The sequence below is a fragment of the Stomoxys calcitrans genome, chromosome 2 (genome assembly GCF_963082655.1).
Source record: "Stomoxys calcitrans chromosome 2, idStoCalc2.1, whole genome shotgun sequence".
Lineage (NCBI taxonomy): Eukaryota > Metazoa > Arthropoda > Insecta > Diptera > Muscidae > Stomoxys > Stomoxys calcitrans.
In genome coordinates, this window is record NC_081553.1 from 136,553,938 (window position 1) to 136,575,461 (window position 21,524).

The following is a 21,524-nucleotide window of genomic DNA, read 5'->3' on the forward strand; positions in this document are numbered from 1 at the left end:
TCACGGAGACACCCGAATCTTGGAATAATGAGGTTGATCGAAAGCTTGTCATAACGAAATGTATGGTCAAGGAAGCCTTGAGGAGCTTCAAACCATTTAAGTCACACGGACTTGATGGAATATTTACGGCGTTACTACAGAAGGAGGCCGACTATCGCGCGCCATCTGACCACTATTTTCACAGCGTGCCTAGGACTTGCATACACTCCGAAATGTATATCAATTGATGGATCAGGTAGCTTCTTTACAGTAATATTCCACAAATTAAAATCATCTCTTCCAACAAAATTTCTAAAAAAAAGTGCCAAAAGTGATCAAAAGAAGTAACAGGCAATCATAAAAAATAGCAAAACATTTTTTTAGCAGATTTTTGTACTTAAAACAGCATATTTTGTTTGCTGATTTAGCTGACCGAAGTGTTTGCTAATACAGCAGACAGATGTTTGCTGAAACAGCAGTACTGCCTGCAACAAACAAAAACTGTTGTTTTAGCAAACATTTTTGCTGTTTTGAATAATAAATTTGCTTGAGTGTACTCAAAACAATGGAACGTATTGTGGATACCATGATAAAGAGTAGGATATCCAGCGAACTGTTCAAATACAAACACCATGCATATGTCAAGGGTAGGCCGTACCCTGCACGAGGTTGTGCATAAAATATAAGAATCCTTCAATACTAAGACGTTCACATTGGCGGTTTGCATTGACATCGAGGAGGCGTTGAACAATGTGCGGACCGAAAAATTGATCCAATCCTTAGACCAGTACCGGGTCCTTAGCATATGGACTGGATAAACCATATGAAAAGGAACAGGTGGATAAATTGTGTGTCCCATGACATAAATATCATGGAGAAAGTGGCACAGGGCATACCCCAGGGGGGCATTTTATCGTCACTCCTTTGGGTGACCACCATATATAACGTATTACGGATGCTGACTGATGATGGATTATGAGACTTAGGGCGATGGGAGAATGGATTGAGGATGGGAACAGCTCATACCATCGCGGTATAATCGCGGCGACGATGGAAAACCTGGAAGGAAGGGAAGAGGTTTCCGATCGGATACCAGAGACGACACTTCAGGTCGAGTGCGAGGCACTGCTGCCAACGGCACAGTCTTGGACTGACGGAACTCTAGTATTGCTATCTGGAAGATTATGTTACACGGATGGGTCCAAGCTAGAGGAGAGTGGGCCTGGGGGTTTACATTGAGAACCCAGGGACTGAGATCTGACCTGACCATAATACGGTCCTGCAGGCGGAGATCCGTGCGATCACGGAATGCATGGGGTGGTGTGGTGCTAACGCAAGGACGTCGAGTGTGAACATCTTTACAGACAGTAAAATGGCCATAAGTGCAATAACAACCAGGACGGTAAGGTCACGAACAGTGAAATGCAAATTTGCCCATGAACATTCCATTAAGGAACAGGGGCAAATTTCTCACATATCAATGAGCGCAGTCCGATTCAAGTTTAAGCTCCATGATAGCCACCGTAACGCAGAGGTTAGCATGTCCGCCTTTGACGCTCAACGCCTGGGTTCAAATCCTGGATTATAAAATTTTCAGCGGTGGTTATCCCCTCCTAATGCTGGCGACATTTGCGGGGTACTATGAAAAAACTTTTGCTCAAATGAGGTGTCGCACTGCGGCGCGCCGTTCGCCTGCTCTGAGGATGGCAAAATCCGCATCGTTTGGGTGCCGGGCCATAACGAAGTAAGGGGGAATGAAAGGGCAGGCAGGTTTTTGGGATGTTCCTTCAATGTAATACAACATCAATATTTAACAACCGAAATTTACTGAATACGTTGTCGACACGTATGAGAAGATGTATGGCTGTTTTAAAAAACTCGGTTCTAATTTAGGTGTTGTTCAGATATGTATGTATATATTTTTAAAGATTTTGTTTGTAAATGCTATTGTCTCACATTTAACAACTGATTTGGCCGAAATATACTACAAATACTGGTAAATGAGGAAAATATGTGATACATTTTAAGAAAATCGAATCAGATATAATGCTAATATTGCATACGAAACAATTTGGTAGAAATTAAATAACAACTCTATGCCCTTACATTGCGAGTAGCATAAATTTAATGAATGTCATCAGAATGTATCTTTGATTGTTTCATTAATTTTATGTAAATTGGAGTTCACCTGACATGACCTACTTTAAGGACCCTAAACATGGTTTTATACACTTAAACCCCGTTTACACTGATCTTTAAATCTGGATTTAATGGTACCATCATCTGTTTTCCCTTTATAAAATCCCTTAAATTCGGATTTAATGAGCAGTGTAAACGGAGTTTTTTATATCAACAAAGATCAAGATTTAGATCTGCATAAAATCTGAGATTCATTTTTCAAGCTTTAATAGTTTTTATTGAATATATGTGCCCAATAGGTTGGGCAAAAATTGGGCGAGCAATACAAATAACAAATAGGTATTTTTTGACATCGACTTAATTTAAAAAAAGCTCAAAAAATCCAAATGGGGCAAAAAAAATAAAAAAATAATAAATAAAATTATGATTTCTACTGCAGCAAAATTTAAAAAATTCACCGTCATATGATTAATGTTTTTCCAAAAAAAATCATACAAAAATTATACAAAATCATGTCAGTTTGAAAAACCGAAAAGAGTGTACGTTCATGAACCTACTGCAACTAGGTTGTATGTCCTTAGACAATTTTTTTCCGGAATATGAATGAGAATGTTATACCCCTTCGAATGGTGCATACTATTGTATTTTGTTATGGTTTGAAATTGCAATTTCAAATTAAACGACACTTTTGAGGTCAAATTCTCCACAGTGTGGCGTAGCGCCACTGAAAATTGTTTTAGATGTTCTCGCCAGGGTTCAAACCCAGCAGTTCAGCGTTGTTGTTGTTGTAACCACATTTTAATGTAAGCTCGTTCCGGTCCAAAGGACCAATCGCCGCTGGAACAAGATGGTCATTGGTTATTTAAAGGCGCCAATAAACGGCATTGTCGTATCGGGCACTCAGTATTTGTACGGAAAGCCGGTGCTGCCAGGCCTTTCACTCAGAGTCTCCGCTCGATACCGCTGATTGTCCGAAACTGCCGTTGCAGCTACTCCGTATGGAGCATTCCACTATCCACTACGTGTGGACGCGACCGGTAGTAGAGAGTATTTTCAATAGTTTTAATAATAAATATCAATAGTATCATACTATCGTTAATTTCCCATCACCTATATTTCAAACGAAAATGAGAAGTAAAAATCAGGAGATCGATTTATATACTAAGGTTAATAAAGTCAGTTGGAAGTCATCTTAGAAACAATGTGCAATATGTTAGCCTATCTTAATGGATATATTCAGTGTGGGATTGCTTATTATACCCTCCACCATAGAACGTCTGTCCGTCCGTCTGTCTGTTGAAAGCACGCTAACTTCCGAAGGAGTAAAGCTAGCCGCTTGAAATTTTGCACAAATTCTTCTTATTAGGGTAGGTCGGTTGGTATTGTAAATGGATCATATCGGTCCATGTTTTGATATAGCTGCCATATAAACCGATCTTGGGTCTTGACTTCTTGAGCCTATAGAGTGCGCAATTATTATCCGATTGGAATGAAATTTTGCACGACGAGTTTTGTTATGATATCCAACAACTGTGCCAAGTATGGTTCAAAACGGTCCTTAGCCTGATATAGCTGCCATATAAACCGATCTTGGGTCTTGACTTCTTGAGCCTCTAGAGGGCGCAATTCCTATCCGATTTTGCTGAAATTTTGCATAACGTATTTTATTCTTACTTTCAACAACTGTGTCAAATAAGAATCAAATCGGTTCATAATCTGATATAGCTGCCATATAAACAGATCTGGGATCTTGACTTCTTGAGCCTCTAGAGGTCGCAATTATTATCCGATTTGCCTGAAATTTTGTACGACAGATCCTCTCATGACCATCAACATACGTGTTTATTATGGTCTGAATCGGTCTATTTTACTTATTGAGCTCCAAAGGGCGCAATACTTATTCGAATTGGCTGACATTTTACACAGGTCTCCAACATATTATATAATCGTGGTACAAACCGGACCATATCTTGATATCGCTCTAATAGCAGAGCAAATCTTTTCTCATATCCTTTTTTTGCCTAAGAATAGATGCCGGGAAAAGAACTCGACAAATGCGATCCATGGTGGAGGGTATATAAGATTCGGCCCGGCACGGTTTTACTTGTTTTTGTTTAGTTTTGCAAAAAAATTAACTTTTGCGATAGTATCCATCGGAAAAATATCAATCGATATTCAGTCAAAAATTAAATATCGATAGTGCCATCGATATTTTGCCAGCTCTACCCGGTAGCTCGCAGCTCTACCGGTAGCTTCTCGTGAAAGCAATGAAAACCACACAGATCCGTCACAGGCGGACATGCTTACTTCTGTGCTACGGTGTCCTCCGGCACCATACATAGACATATTTTTTTTACAGGTCAACAAGTGGTTAAGTTACAGTGGTTGAAGTGTGAAAATATTGCATTAGAAAAACAAAAAAAATCCTCGGTCTCTAAGTTGGTTAAAAGATATCAAACACTATTCTACTAAATTTCCAATGAACATTTCATTAAGGAACAGGGTATACTTCTCTCATATCATTGCAGTCCGACGAAGTTTAGACTCAATGATAAGGGCCTCCTATTTTGTGCAGAGTCCAAACGGCGTGCCGCATAGCGACACTACTTGGTAGAACAGTTTTAACATGGCAGAATACCTCACAAATGTAGCCAGCATTAGTAAAGGGATAACCACCGCTGAAATTTTCTGGTGCTCACGCCAGGATTTGAACCCAGGCGTTCGGCGAACATGCTAACCTATGCGCCTAGGTGTCCACCAATTATTGTATTTATTATCATGCCGAGTTGGTAGCGTACTTGGATTACCAGTGCAGGGGTCATGGGTTCGATTTCCGCCAGAAGCCTTGGTCTGTCGCTACTGTGGTATCACAATGGACTTAAAATTGTCTAAGCTAGTCTGTAAAGGAATGCCACTCTAACCTAACCTAACCTATCAAGAAAAAGGCTCTAGATTGGCAAAGCACACGGCCAACATAAGAAGTAAAAGACTCGACAGCACGAGCACAATATGTAAAAGAGAGCGGACATGAGGCAAACTTAAAAACAATATAAGTATTTGATAGAGAAAATATAGAGAACTAACGTTACACATTAGATAGCCTACGAATTACACAAAGACTTAAAGAGTCAAGTAACACCAAAGAGGACAAAGACAACACTAAGCTGCAGTATTCCTTGGCAGCAACTTGAATATAAATGTTCTTTGATATTAGTAATAAGTTTCGACTTATTGTGGCTGTGGCAAGGTTTTCAAGCAATAAGGCAAAGAAAATTTTTCGTTTTGCGTTTATGAAAACCGGAACAGTCCCGTATATACATATTTCCCTCGAAGTGCAATAATTTATATTATATTGGGTTGCCCAAAAAGTAATTGCGGATTTTTTAAAAGAAAGTAAATGCATTTTTAATAAAACTTAGAAAGAACTTTAATCAAATATACTTTTTTACACTTTTTTTCTAAAGCAAGCTAAAAGTAACAGCTGATAACTGACAGAAGAAAGAATGCAATTACAGAGTCACAAGCTGTGAAAAAATTTGTCAACGCCGACTTTATGAAAAATCCGCAATTACTTTTTGGGCAACCCAATATTAGGGTTGTTTTATTTACCAGTTTAGCCGATTCCCTAGCTTATGGGTATATATGTTTCGTTCTTCCTCTTTTAGTTTTGTCATTCAAATTTAATGATGACAACACATTTTTTAACGTTGTTGTTGTAGTAGCAGGGTGTGGTACACTGAGGCGGCAGCCCTTGCCGATGAAGGAATTCATCGGGTCAATCCGGTACATACAACCGACTGCCATGGGATTGCACATTTTTTAATCAACGGCGATAGTAAGCGGCGATAATATTAGCCACTAATCGGGGATAGCATTTTTCGCCAACTAAAGGAGAAAATCCGCTTAGTGGGTAAATAAAACATACCTATCAATATTAGTAATTAAAAAAAATTAAATTAATCAAAATTCATTTAGACTTACTAAGAAGCAAAATATATACACTCAACCAAATTTGTTATTCAAATCAGCAGATATGTTTGCTTGTTTTGATTACTTTTAGCATTTTTTAGAAATGTTGTTGGAAACGATGGTTTTAATTTGTAGAATATTACTGTAAAGAAGCTACCTGATCCATCCATTGGTGTACATTTCGAAATGTGGCTGAGCTAGCTCGCATTTTTTGTTATTGCTTTACTAATGTGCACATGACTGGCATTGCCTTTTGTATCCAAATTTAAAAAACGGTTATGGAAAGTATACATTCAGTGCTAATTAAAAACATCTACTGAGACACACATTTACATATGTGTTCTATTTTTTCTTCAAACATCCCCTTCTTAATTAAGCAGCAGTCATTTTCAGCAAACAACAGACTTTTCAGCAGTAAGCCTGCTACTCTGAAATTGCACCACTACTGCTGTAATAGCAGAACTACTGCTACAATAGCAGCAAAATTAACTTTTAATATTCAACATACAGTGTTTGCTATTTGCAGCAAACTTTTTTCTATGAGTGTACTACAACCCAAAATACTTTACTGAGGTTGGAAAAAATAACCAACGAAACGTCGAGAGAGAAAATTAAAAAAAAATGCTAAAAAAAAATATTACTTACAATTGTCATAAAAAGAATAAACCCGGAAATTAAATTGAGCTGTCAAATAACAATAATAACGGACAAAAAATAGATACTTTTTCATGTTTGAACTTTTTTTTTAATTTAGAAATGTCTTAAAATAAATTACTTATGCAACTTTTCACTTGCAAATTTTGTGGAGTGACGCTAAAAATAGCATAGGTATTTCGTGTTCCATGGACTCCAATAAACAGAATTGGTACATCGGAATATTTTTTTTTCAAGTTTTGTATCATAATGTAATTATAGCTGTGGCAACTGATTATTATTTTCATTATCTTTCACTTTAATGCTCATATTCACAAATCTAAATGCCAGTAAAACTGGATTTGTCCCACTAACGTTGTATCACTGAATGTGGGTGATTTTCGTTCGCCCGTATGTCATAATTAGCTGATTTCATAATGGATAAACAGATGCTGGAGTGACTCGAGTCACCCATTTGAGTCACATAGAGTTAGTGGGACAGGCAGCTGAAGTAGATTTCTTTGACAAATTTCCTTCAAAGAACTGTCAAATGAACTGACTTTAAAGTTGCTTTTAGCTTTGTGAATACCGGTGTAAATGTGTTATCATTTTACATACATCCGAACCAATTGGAATAAAAATCTTAAAATGTGAACATCCCATTAAAAATCATTTTTTATGTATTTCCCTTTGAATTTGCGAAGAAACCTCAGGTTGATACCACATCACAATCTCGGGGATACACACAAATACAACAGATAAACACACATTTCGCCTGAGGTTTCTCTAAACGAATATTTTAAAATGTTTTCTTTTCCAGAACTGTGGCTCATACTTCAACCGAAGTGACACATCACATTATTTACATCAATACCCGTTTGATTGGTCTCACAAAACTCGATAAAGTTCGAGATTTGTCCAAAGAAGAAGTTCAGACTATCGTCAAGCGCATGATCACCTTTTACAGTAACCTTCAATACCTTTCAAATACTTATTTGGTAATTATAAACTCATCAAGACCGGAACTGTGCTCAACTTCAATTTAAATATACAAACCAAATCAAAAATCAACGACTGGTAGTTTTTTAAAATCTTCTTTCAAGATAAATATTAGAGCTGATTAAAACTAAGTTGATACTAATATTCACATTGAATTAAATTAAAGTTGGCATAGCACCGATCAAAAGCTAGCAATAATTGTAAAAACAAAATATTTTCATTATTCATCAATGTCGCCTCACCCGCAAAAGAGCATCAACGAATATATATCCATATGCCGTATTTTCATTAACCAAAAACGAGTACTTAAGTTAGGTTAGGTTTAGAGCGCACAACAAGCCGATTACTAGCTTGGATGAATATCCACGGGGCTGATTAATATCCGCACCCTCTTTTCAACCTAACCTAACCTAGGTTAGGTTTAAGTGGCAGTCTGCCATCAGACTAACTTAGGCATTTGCGTCCAATGTGATACCACAGCAACAGAAGAAGGAAGATGCCTTCTAGTTCCTACCATTGATCCATCCAGATAGCTTTAAAAAGCCCAACAACTTGCGAATGTTCACATCCGCGAAATCGGACAGATTCTCAAAGAAATGAGAACCTAAAGTGGAACTCCTTCTGACTGCCAGTGCGGAACACACAAACAGAAGGTGTCCCATAGTCTCGTCTTCTTCGATGACCTCACAGCTTCTGCTAAAGTCGTTGTTTTCCGATTATACAGTATCCTGTCATGACGGACACAATGACTGAGACGTCAGTTCTAGCCAGTGACACCAAAGCGGTAGACCTCTTTGAATTCAAATTAGGATACATCATTTTGGAATGCTCACAGTCCCCGCTTTTGGACCATCTATAATTCATTGCCCTTCGTTTCTGATCCTGTTTCCCTGGAATGTGTAGGGTAGTTCCTAGTTTCGCAAGCTCGTCCGCTTTACAATCCCCTGCGATATCTCTGTGGCCCTGCACCCAGAACAGGTGAATTTTGAAGTGTTCAGCCATCTCGTTGAGAGATCTGCGAAAGTCGAGGGCGGTTTTTGTGTTCAGAAAAAAATTCCCCAGGGATTAAGTGGCTGCTTGGCTGTCTGAGAAGATATTTATGCCAATCGTCTTAATGACATTATATCTTAGCCATTCCACCACTTCCTTAATTGAAAGGATCTCCGCTTGACACACACTGCAGTGGTCGGGTAACCTTTTCGATATGACCAGTTCTAGATCTTTGGTCGTCTAGTTTGAAGTGTAACTTCTGTTATCTGGGATATCGTAGTTCCAATCGGTTCTATCAGGAAAAGTGGTACAGTTTATCAAAAAGCGGCTCAGGCAGAGTGTAATCCACACTGGCTGGAACATCTGACATTGTTTCAAGGATAACACAGTGTCCGTAGCCGCCACATAACCAAAGAGAAAGTTCCCTTAGCCTCATGGCAGTGGTTGCTGCAATTTGTCTAGTCACAAAGTCCAGAGGAATTAGATGTAGCATTAAATTCAGTGCATCTGATGGTGTCGTCCTCAGTGCGGCTGTGATGCACAATCAAACCATTGTTTGGATCCGGTTGAATATTGAACAGTAGGTAGACTTTTGAAGCGCCGTCCACCAGATCACAACACCATATAGCATTATAGGTCAGACAACTGCAGTATATATCCTAAGCATGACACGCGGTCTAAACCCCCAACTTTTTTCCAATGGCTCTGCTGCAGGTGTATAGAGCAAGAGTTGCCTTTCCAAAATGTTGGATTTGAAGTTCAATTTCCTGTCCACCAAAACACTCAGTGATTTGCGCTTTCTGTAAGTGGAACATTCTCTCCTCCCAAGGAGACAGGTTCCACTGTAGGTAACTTGTATCTCCTGCTGAAAAGAACTACTTCTGTCTTGCACGGATTTACGCCAAGACCACGTTCAGTAGCCCACTTCGCCGTCGTTCGTAGAGCTTTCTGATCTCTGGGAGTGCTGGGAAACTTTCCCCTAACCGCAATTGCCACGTCATCAGCACACGCGATCACTTTCATACCATTTTCTTCCAGAGACAATAATATATTGTTAATGACTACATTCCAAAGTAGAGGAGATTGTAAACCTCCTTGAGGTATTCCTCTGCTGACCCATATTTTTAGATCCACAGATCCCAAGCCTGCCGCAATGCATCTTTTCCAACTCCTTCATGATTGACATCGGTTTACATTATTGAAAGCACCTTCAATGGCAAGATATGCTACCATTGTATATTCCTTGACAGCGAGAGAACCCTCTGTAGCCGGCTTGGTCGTGAAGGGCATAAGCCAAGGAACCAGTCTATCAGAAACAGCTTGTAATTCAACTGGTGACACATCATCAGGGCCTGGCGACTTAAAGGTGTCGAAACTCATACACAATTTCGCTAATAATCTCCGACGAACGCATACCAGTGACAACCTCCTCTGGCGCCACGTTGTTCGTTGGAGAATTTTCCGGGAAGTGTGTATTAACGAGTAGTTCTAGTATTTCCTCACTAGATATTGTCCATACACTCTCTGACTTCTGCATGTACCCCACCGTAATAGATCTCGATGACAGAATCTTCCTTAAGCTAGAGGCCTCAGATGTGTCCTCCACGGAGCTACAGAATTCCACCCAGGATTTCTTCTGAGCCTTTCTCAGCTCGCCCTTATATTTTCTTAACTCAGCCTAATAGATGTCCCAATCGTGTGGTGCTCTTGTGACTTTCGCTCTGTTCAAGAGTTTTCTGCAGTCCTTCCTTAGACCAACCAGCTCTGGGGACCACCATGATGATCGCTGTTTTCCCCTTGGCTTGGCACAACGACATGCTGACACAAGCAAGTCATTCTAGGCCTTCGAAATCCACTTGACCATTATATTTATACCCTCCGCAGTTTCCACTTTTTCTTTTCTGGTCTAGAAGCGATAGACGTGAAGAATTTGTGTCGAAATCTATCACAATCCGCCTTTTTTCTGTTGAGCCGACGGACCACTTCTGCAGTATTTTCTCCAAGACTGAAACTAATATAACGATGATCAGAGAAGCTGTGGTCATCCAACATTTCCCAGTCACATATTCATGCGCTTACATTGGTTGTCCAAAAAGTACTTGCGGATTTTTTAAAAGAAAGTAAATGCATTTTTAATAAAACTTAGAATGAACTTTAATCAAATATACTATTTTTACACTTTTTTTCTAAAGCAAGCTAAAAGTAACAGCTGATAACTGACAGAATAAAGAATGCAATTACAGAGTCACAAGCTGTAAAAAAATTTGTCAACGCCGACTATATGAAAAATCCGCAATTACTTTTTGGGCAACCCAATATCTTCCGATACAAAGGTAATACTACCTCCTGCCTGTTCCTGGTAATAAAGGTCACTTTATCCGGTGATGTGCATTAGCATCACTTCCTACAATGAGGCTCTTCTTCCCTACGGCTTCAACCAAAAAAAAAGGCTACGGGGGCTCACCAACCCCAAAACCCCTTAAACGGGCATGAATATCCAACGTCACAAAATGGTTATCAAATGAAAGGTCTTTGGGAGTTGACTACGAATCAGGTATACATATTTGGGATAGAGTCAAGGAAAGGCCCACCCACTAAATACCCTTTAATAGGACGTGTAGTTTGAGCGGGATAATATGTGAATTAGAAGAACGGTCTATGTCAGTAGAGTTCGAATCTAATGTTGATATATGGATTCAGGAATCTGGGTCACGTCCAGACTTAGAATGAGAAACACAGAGCCTGCATTCATTCAAAGAGAAGTCTAAACGTTTTTCTTCTTCCGTCGCTAAGCACCAAAGAATAAATGTTTATTTCAGATTTTTACTCTGCTTTTATATACCTTTCATTTGATACCCATATTGCCCAAAGCGGTGAAAGAGTTTTGTTATGGGTTTTTTTGGGGTGGGGGACCCCGCCGAAAACTTTGGGTGAAAATTGTATACCAAGTTCGTTCGTTTTAGGATGAGGCGTCCCCCATGTTATTCGAACCAAAAATTGTATACCGATTTCGTGTTTTTGGTGTACCATAAGGTGGCATACAAAATTTCGCTTAAATCGGTGCATGCATATCCGAGATCTAGTGTTTTTGAAAATTGAGGTATGGGGAAGGGTCCGCCCCCCCCCCCCCCCCTTCCGATATCAAAAAATGTAGTACCCTATTTTCACCGGGGGCCCAAACTCTACCATCTGTGAAAATTTCATGAAAATCGGTTCTAACAAACATATAAATAAATAAACAAACAAAGCGCAACAATTTCATTTTTATATAAAAGAAGATTCAATAAGCAGCTCACCCCTTTCGTTGACATCCGAACTTCCCCATATCTGGTGATGTGCATTAGCATCACTTCCTACAATGAGACTCTTCTTCCCTACAGAAGCAGCTTCAACCAGCGACTTACGGTTTGAAGGCGGTATCTCTGAATCGTGCGCCATATATTGGGAAACCAGCCAGTAATAAGACTTATATACTTCAAGGTTGGCTAAAACTAAATCTTCAGTGCTTAGCGACGAAAGAGTAAAAACATTTAGACTACACTTTGCAATAATACAGGCTTCTGTGTCTCCCATTCCCCGTTCCCCTGAGTAGTTTCAATCCCGGAATTCTCAGTCCACGTACCATTCCTCCACACCCATTGTTCCTGGATAAGAACTACGTCAAATCCCCCTGCCATCAAGAAGAACTTTAGTGCCGCCGAAGCGGCCACCATCGCTGTTGTGTTAGCCTCGTCTTCTGATTCCGCCAGGAATTTATCCTCCAAAGATTCGTAAGATCTTGTCATGATGAGTTTCCGTACGCATCCAAGGGCAGGTGAGAAAGCTGTGGAAGCACTCTTCCTCAGGACACTGGACACTTGCGGTGTGGACGATTCCTCCTTAGATGCTTCACTAGTTGCTGCTGTCGAAGTAAATGCAAAATACAAATGCAAATTTTGCCCATGAACATTCCACTAAGGAACAGGGGCAAACTTCTCACATATCAATGTATGCAGTCCGATTCAAGTTTAAGCTCAATGATAAGGAGCCTCCTTTTTATAGCCGAGTCCGAACGGCGTGCCGCAGTGCGACACCTCTTTGGAGAGAATTTTACATAGCAACACAAATGTTGCCAGCATTAGGAGGGGAAAATCACCGCTGAAAATTTTTTTTGATGGTCTCGCCAGGATTCGAACCCAGTCGTTCAGCGTCATAGGCGGGCATGCTAACCTGCGCTACGGTGGCTGCTGTCGAAGTACTTTTTGAATTCTGTGCTTCCCGGCTGGCGCACACCTCAAGCCCAGTCCAACCGGATGACCCACCCACACAGGGCTTGTCGGGTCCCGTTTCTTGACTAAATCTAGTGCTGCACCTGGCCAGATCTCACCAATCTTTTTTAGCGCACAACGATACATTTCACAAACTGGAGGAGACCCAGGATATTGCGCAATAACATCGAAGTATACTGATGACAGTCCATTGAATATCCCATTCCAATGATTCCTAGGTATGCAGCCTAGTTCTCCTCCCTTGTCGACAACTGCCATCACCAAACTATCCCAATCCTCCTGGTGACCGCAGCGTTTAGGCTCCAATTTGGGGAGTCTCTCTCCCTATTACTGAGAGAGTCTTAGGATCATTCGCACCAAGCCTCTCAATAAACCTGAGAGCGATGCGTCTTCTATTATTCCAACCTCTTAAAGTGCTTGTTGGTTTTCCGGGGAAGGCCGATGGCCTAGGCCTTGTCCTTAAGACTCGAACCAGGTGTCTTCGTCAAAAGCCCCTGCTGACAGCATGGAACTGCCGCTCAACAATCGAGGTGTCAGTAGCAAACAACAGGCTACGGCCAGATTCCACCACCGCAGCTGTTGGGTCTTTGGAGTCCATTCTAAGTCTACTTCCCGGCTCTAGATCTGCCATTCCACTAGAAACAGATGCAGATCATCACCCGCCTAATGGATACTACTATCGTAGCTATCCCTGAGTGACTTAAATTTTTCTTCCAAAAATAATGATCTATTACGAGTTACAGAAAAATTCTTGTGGAGCAGAATAAGAAAACTTTCGCTCCACTCAACGGTTCAAACAAGAATAAAAAAAAATAACTCGTACTTACTGTGTTGAAAATTTATCAACACCTATTTTTAAAGAATTGTTTTTTTTTTTTTTTAATCTAGCACTAACTACGTTAATAAGTTTGAAAAATTGTTTAGTTGATCACAGGGTGAGTGTTTGAAAAAAAAGTAATCACGATATGGAGACCAACGTATCGCAGATGTTAACAGTTTCGCACTGTGGCACGCCGTTCCGACTCGGCTTCAATAAGGAGGTCCCTCACCATAAGGCTTAAATTTCTCATTGAAAGGTGAAATGGAATTTGCATGCCTAAATTTGCATTTGCAATTGCGAAAAACAAACATAGTACTGGCCTTAAGATGAGATTTACAACGATAAGCTAACATATTTTTTATTACAATTTGTTTAAACATACTACCGACGGTTATATTCATTTTGCGGCTAGCAACGCATCGAAATATACATACATTTCCAGCCCTAGCTGTGTCAGTCCGACGGTCTGTTGAAATCATGCGAGTTCAATTGCATTTGAAGGTAGCTCCCATTTATCACCCGACTTCACTGAAATTTATTACGGTAATTGTAGTAGAATCGCGATTGGTGCAGTGAGTTGTATTAAGACCAAAACAGAATGAGCGTGTTGAGCTTTATTTTTTTGTGTTGCATTTTCAACGCGACGCTCCTCAACATTTTTGGCCTTTAGACTTGATTTTGCAGAATAAGACCGTGATTGGAACACAAATGAAATTAGCTGTCATACGTACAAATTTCCTGATTTAAAGATTGAGTTTCTAAAATGATAATTTATCACCAAAAATTCGCAACAATTTGGAACAGAAAATTGTTTAAGGCTTAGACATCCTGTCCGAAATTGGTCCAGACCGGACCTTGTTTCAATATAGCTTCCAATAGACTGATAGATTGATTACAAAAGTTAAATAGCACAGCTGAAAATGTTATCTGATGTTCACGCCAGGATTTGAAGCCAGCCGTTCTGCGTCAAAGCCAGATATGGTAACCACTGAGCTATATCTTCCCCGTGATTGGAAATATTACGAATATCTATAAATACTTTGTCAGCTTGAGAACATTCCGAGTATGACCTTATAACAGATATGTGTTGCTTCACTTTTGACCACGTCGTGGTTGATTTTGACAGCGCAGGGTGTAGACTTATCCCCCATTAAGTAAAACCGGAAAAAACCTAAGTGTATGTAACATACAATCACGTAAAATTTCATTCAAATTGAAATAAAAATAAGATTTCTGTGCTTCCGAGAAGTGAAATGGTGATCAGTCTATGTGGAGGCTATATCGAAAGGTGGTGAACTATGGTTAGTGGGGATGTGGGAAGGGATAAAAACGTATAATTTCGAAAATCTTAGTTTTAAAAAATGAAAACCGGGAGGACGCTGCGAATAGTCAAACGTAGTTTTTCTATGAGTAAATACAAATACGAGCGGCCAACTAAAAATATATATCTATTAAAAATATACCTATTAGACCAATTATTTGAAAAACGAAAATTTACGTAAAAATTTTAAATTATTGCCTTAAGCCATATCTCAAAAAACAAGAGCTGGTTAGCAGGAATAGAAAGTATTCCGGCAATTTGAGATTAAATGAATGAGCTGAAATTTTTCACAGGTCCGTGTTACTTCCATACACTATATTAAGAAATAGCTGCTATAGAGACCGCTCGTCTTATTTAGGGTCTTAATCCCATAAAAGATTTATTACCCGATTTCGGTGAAATTTTAACTTGTCGCTTGTAGAAGGTTTTTTTGCACGTGCACCTAATATGATCCAATTCTGTTCATATTTAGATATTACTGTCATACGAACCGATGTTGGTCGATGAGCCTCTAGAGGGCGCAATTCTTATCCAATTTGGCTGAAATTTTGCACAAGGTGTTTGTTTTGATTTCCAGCAACTGTGCCAAGTACGGTCTAAATTGTTTCGTGATCTGATATAGCTGCCATATAAACCGATCTTCAGATTCTACTTCTTGAGCCTCTAGAAGGCGCAGTTACCGCCCGATTTGGCTGAATTTTTCCACATAAAGTCTTGCCGATCGCCCGATTTGACTTCTTGAGCCTCTAGGGTGCTCAATAATTTGGCTGAAATTTTCAACATGGTATTTTTTTATGACTTCTGATAGTCATGACAAGGTCTATCCCCTATATGTTTGAAAAAATCATTGAAAGAAGGTGTAATAAGTGATCCATGGTGGAGGGTTTATATGCTTTTACTTGTGTCAGTTTAAATGAAGTTGCATCTAGTTTTTTGACCGACCCCAAGCAATAGCCAAAGCAAAAGGAGGTCATATCGACCGACAGTGAATGGATTCTGAATTTTAGAATTCTTCCACACATTTTTAGTTGTTTGGATTGGTAACATTTCGTGTCAGCTGCCCTATCTAATACACATTAATTGGTATTAAAGGACCTACCTTATCATTCAACTAAAATTCAAATCGTATGTGAGAAATCTACCAGGCCTCCCTTATTGAAAGTTTATGTATGTTATTTTTGAATATGTTGTTGTACCCACATTTGCATATGGAGTTAGTGATCCTCTCCAAGTTCCCCAATAACTCGCCCTGTCAAATCGAATACCATAGGCACTTAGTATTTAAGGAAGAGCCGTTGCCGATCGGCCTCTCACTGAGACTCTCCACCCGATAGGTCGCTACTGCAATCCGCAATCTGTGGACGCTTCCGGTAGCCACCAGCTAAGCTTTTTGTGATAAAGATGAACCCCACAGAGATCGGAGCTTAAAGTTCCAGGCCGTGTGGTGCTCCAAGCTATCTTGAGTAGGGTTTGTATTAATATTTTCGCAAGATTTGGACTGATATTGAATAATTATGCACATGTGTCAATTGATTTTTACCATTATTAACCACAGCTATAAGTTGGAGGTAACACTAATTTCGTAATTTCAAATATCGGCCTGAGACCTCATAAAGTATATACATATTTTTGATCGACTTGGCATTCCATCTCTGACAGTCTGTCGGAATCACGATAGATTTGAATCTAATGAAGCTATCTGCTTGAAACATTGTACAGATAATTTTTACCGATGAAGGTCGTTGGAGATTGTATATGCGCCATATCGGTTCCGATTTAGGTAAAGCTTATTCGATCGACTTCATTTGGTTAAAATTTGTAAAGCACGTCTATGCCACAAAGCAAATGCCGCCGGATAAATCCATTAATAGATAAGCCTCAAGATTTGACTTCTTGAGCCTCCAGATCTCACACCAAATATCAACTGATATGTCCATAAATAGATGTAGCACCCATATAAATCAATCCCGGATTTGATTCTTAGGCCCTATAGCCTTTATATTTCCAATCCAATTGGGCTGAAGTTTGGTTCATTTTAACCTGTTTGTTGATCTCGAAGTCAAACTTTCGTGTAACTCAAGAGTTTGCTGAAAAGGCAAATAAAAAACGAAGTATTTCGATACATAAATAGATTCGTAAATGTCAAAAGGGGTTAACAACTCATTGAAAGTAAATATCACAACCCAGACTCAAGTTACGAGTGGCTGTCTCCATTTGCGTGGGTTCCTCTTTCGATATGGACAAACTGGCTATAAGTACAATTATGCCACTCAGATAGGTCAATGAATATATATAGCCACTATATCAACCGATCCCCGGAATTGACTTTCTGAGCACCTGGTTTATTTAATTTTGCCCGATTTAGTTCATATTTGGTTAGTGAAGTACAAGTACAAGTCATCCAACTTACTTACTTAAAGTGGCCATGACAAAGCATTTGTTCCATTAGCCGAACGTTTAATAGCGTTCCAGGCGACTCGATCTTCTGGCCTCCTTCTTAAATCTCTGACGCTGTGTTTCGAGGTGTCTCCCACCACTCGATCTTTCAATCAGGCTATTGGCCGTCCCAGTTTGCGTGTTCCACCGTGATCGCCTTCAAAAGACTTCTTCGCTGGGGTTTCTTCATCCATTCTGACAAAATGACCTAGCCAATGCAACCGTTATGTTTTGGTGCGTTTTACTATGCTATCATCGTCACACAGCTTGTGGTTCATATGACGTCTATATTCTCCATTAACGCAAACGCATTTACGAAGAATTTTATCTCAAACACTCCAAGTATTACCTCATCTGCTTTCGTAAGTACCTATGCTTCGGAGCCATTCAACAGCACGAGCAATATCAGTGTCTTGTCGTCTTGGCAGAACAAAATTGCATTATACAAGCCATTGAACACTCACACCAAATATCAACCACAGTAGTCATTAAATGGACATATAGTTCTCAAAAAAACCAATCCCTCGGTTTGATTAATTGGTCATCTACAATAGAAGCCTAAATCATTGGCCAATTTAATATCTTTAAAATAAATCCAACATAAACAGATTTAATTATTCAAAAATTTTAGCATAATTCATGGTGGTAGGTGCAGACGAATCGATCGTACTTAGCCCGTTTTCTTGTTTTTGGTTGTTTAGTTGCTCTAGCTCTAGGTAACCAGTTGCTGCAATACGATTTGTATATCAACGGATACTCATAAGACTTGCACATTATATTCTTCTAGTACTTCGACTATGTAAGTGTTTAATGATGTCATAGTTCTTGTTTCACTTTAACGCTATCTAAAGTTATCGATATGATACGATAATAGTCGATAACGTGTATTTTGCTCTGTATAACAATAAATAAACTTTTTAATGTTTTATATTTCCTATATTGTATAATACATATGTGTATTATCCGATAAACAGTCTGTTAGGGAACATACGATACATCTCCCATATCAATGAGTGCAGCCCGATTGAAGTTTAAGCTCAATAATAAAGCACGTTTTCGTTATGACGTCCCACTAAGTGGAACCATATCTTAAGGCTCTATCAGATCCTATGTATGTGTCATACGATATGTCATTTATTGCCACTAAGCGGCACGGCATATGGGATAGCACTCATTAATAAAGTAATCCCCGCTGTTCCTTATTGGAATATTCATGAACAAATTTGCATTTAAAGGGTAGTAGTCGGCGTGCCGCTTAGTGGCACCACTTCTTAAGGTGCTATAAGCAGATTTGTATTTGTCATACGACATGCCACATTTTGTATTATGTATCCTGGGTACGAATAGAGCGAGCTCTTATCAGCATGTATTTTTCATGTGTATTTTATCCTCATGTGACTGCATATATGTCCAATGAAATGAGCTCGCTTTAAACAAACAAATTACTTGTTTATTCCAACTTCCGTTTTTCACACAAAATGTTTCGTATGTATATACATTGTCTGATAGCACCTTTGAGTTATTTTTAGACGGCTGGGTACATAAAAAATGTGGATAACATTAGTGGGGGAATAACCACCACTGATATGTTTTCGATGTTCTTCCCCTTTTATATCTTTAACATTGGTGATGATATAGATATAGCTGCCATTTACTCAATACCTCAGTACTCAAAGAATCAAATCAAAAGATCGGCTTATATGGAAGCTATATCTATAACGGAAGCCATCGAAGCACAGGGGTTTTACTAAGAGATCGACTTAGAATGCCATAGAATAAATGACGTTTTATCAAAATTTCAAGAAGTTACAAACAGAAAAGAGTAGATAGCATACCCACCATGCTGTGAAGTGCATGACAAAGTTTCGTGTTTTGGTTAAATTAACATTATTACAACCTGCATCTTTTCCTCATAAAAGCCGGTACTAAGTTGGTGTTTCACAGTGAAAATCTAAATTTTTCTCATTTTTTTGAAGAAATAAAATATGCTGATGTCATTTCTTCTCTGTTTATGATGAAACTGTAATAAAACCAATACATTTTCATTTTCACTGAAAAACTCGAACTTAGTATCAACCTTAAGTCAACAAAGTACAACTTGCCTGTAGCATAAATTGAACACACATTTTCACCTTTTATCTGGATTTCAGGAACGTTTGGCAACTTTCTTATCAGGTCGGATTGAAGCTGAAAAAGTATCTGGAAGCCGAAACGCTATTATATCGCCATCGTCAAATGTTCCGATAAGGCGTCGCCAAGATGTCCAAGATAACAACACGCCTTCTTCTCATAATAACATAAATGGCGTCTACTGAGACATAGAGTTTTTTATGGCAGTCGTATTTTTATGTCTAATAATCGAATTTTACTTTTGCCTTCATATACGCACTAATTAAGTTTGTAGCAATAGTTTCACTATAGATAGCGTCTTCATTTGTGACGTCAATGGGTGAGAAATATGCAGCACAAGCTCATAGGACGCAAGTCGCACAACTTCTTTATATAAATCATTTTTTGTGTATAAATTGAATAAAATAGGAAGTCTTTATGAATTATAAATAGGTATTTACTAATTGTATAAAAAGCGGAATGAACAAAATCTAAAAATACGACCAAAAACGATATACCTACCTAATGATGTGTTTTATTTTTGTGCTATCCATTGCCAGTGAAATATACTGGACAGAATTCCAGTGAAAATTTGTACTGAATATTAAGATGTCATGCGATGACTGATAATAATAAGCTATAAGCAATAACCGCCATTGAAATAAGTTAGGTTAGTTAAGAGTGGCAGTCCTTTACCGACATACTTTGACAATTTTAAGTCCATTGTGATACCACAGTAGCGACAGACTAAGGCTTCTGGCGGGAATCGAACCCATGACCCCTGCACTGGTAATCCAAGCACGCTACCAACTCGGCTACCAGGGCGCCCAGCCATTGAAATAACTCGTGGTGAAATAAGTCCTAATTAGGCCTTAAACTTAGAATCTCAAAAAAGTGATATAATTCCAGGAGAGTGAGTAACAACAGCATACACGCAAAAAAATAAAACGTTTGAAACTTTTTTAAGAGGTACAAAATACTTTTACGACGAAGTTTTTTTTTCATTGCAACTATGTAACGTTTCGCTTCAACTTATCAAACGTTAGCTATAAACGTAGTATTATCGAATGTAACTAACGTTGTTTATTGTAAACCCTCTGGCATCTTCGACTACGGTAAAATTATCTTTCTTTTATTGTAAAACCAAAAACTCTTTAATGAAAAAATCGTTTCGATAACGGCAAACTATTATTCGTTTACCGGACTAATAACTATTCTCTTGTGTCTCTCCTATTAAAGAGAGAGAGAGAGGGTGATTTTTAAAACGTATAGACAAGTGATGGGCGGATGGTAAACTCGAAAATTGGCAATTTTTAAAATTTTGCCATAGGTACGTCTAACCTAACCTAACCTTGAGTTACCAACTTAAATCTGCTTATAATTGACAAAAATTTGAGTTAGAATTGTTTTATAACATTAAATATAACTTGGTAGCCCTTTCAATATACTCAATCTATTTTAAAATTAAAAAGATTATACATATGCATAAGCATAGCGTAAAATTAATTTATTAGTATAAGTATAAGAAAAACTAGTTAATACCCCGAATAACATTTTATATATCAAGAATGAAAGGTATTGTCAGTGTAAAAAAAAACTATATTTACCACAAATTCTTGCAAGAATTTATCGCAAAAAAACATGTACTTGTATCGTAAACGAAATACAATGTTTTTCAGACAAGAAATTTACTTGGAAATTTTCCAATTATGAATGCAACGAATTTATTTTTTTGCGTGTACACAGACAAAATAAACATCGGTTTTTATAATGGAAACTGCTTCAGCACAAAAATTATAATAATGGGTGATTATTATCTTTTCGGCAACACTGGTTTAAACAGCTCTCGCACTTTTCGTGT

General features: G+C 38.6%; 1 protein-coding gene across 3 annotated transcripts in view; it reads left to right on the forward strand.

Annotated features, from left to right (window-relative positions):
* LOC106090862 (lipid storage droplets surface-binding protein 1) overlaps nt 1–20,189 on the forward strand; it is a 59,384-nt gene extending 39,195 nt beyond the window's left edge. For 2 of the 3 annotated variants that reach the window (XM_013257197.2, XM_013257198.2), the window contains exons 6-7: nt 7,541–7,718; nt 19,705–20,189. In XM_013257197.2, coding sequence (XP_013112651.1) covers nt 7,541–7,718; nt 19,705–19,869 — 343 coding nt within the window. In that variant the 3' untranslated portion in view covers nt 19,870–20,189. The remainder of the gene's footprint in view (nt 1–7,540; nt 7,719–19,704) is intronic. The other variant, XM_013257199.2, reaches the window with a different exon arrangement.
* The last annotated feature ends 1,335 nt before the right edge of the window (nt 20,190–21,524 follow it).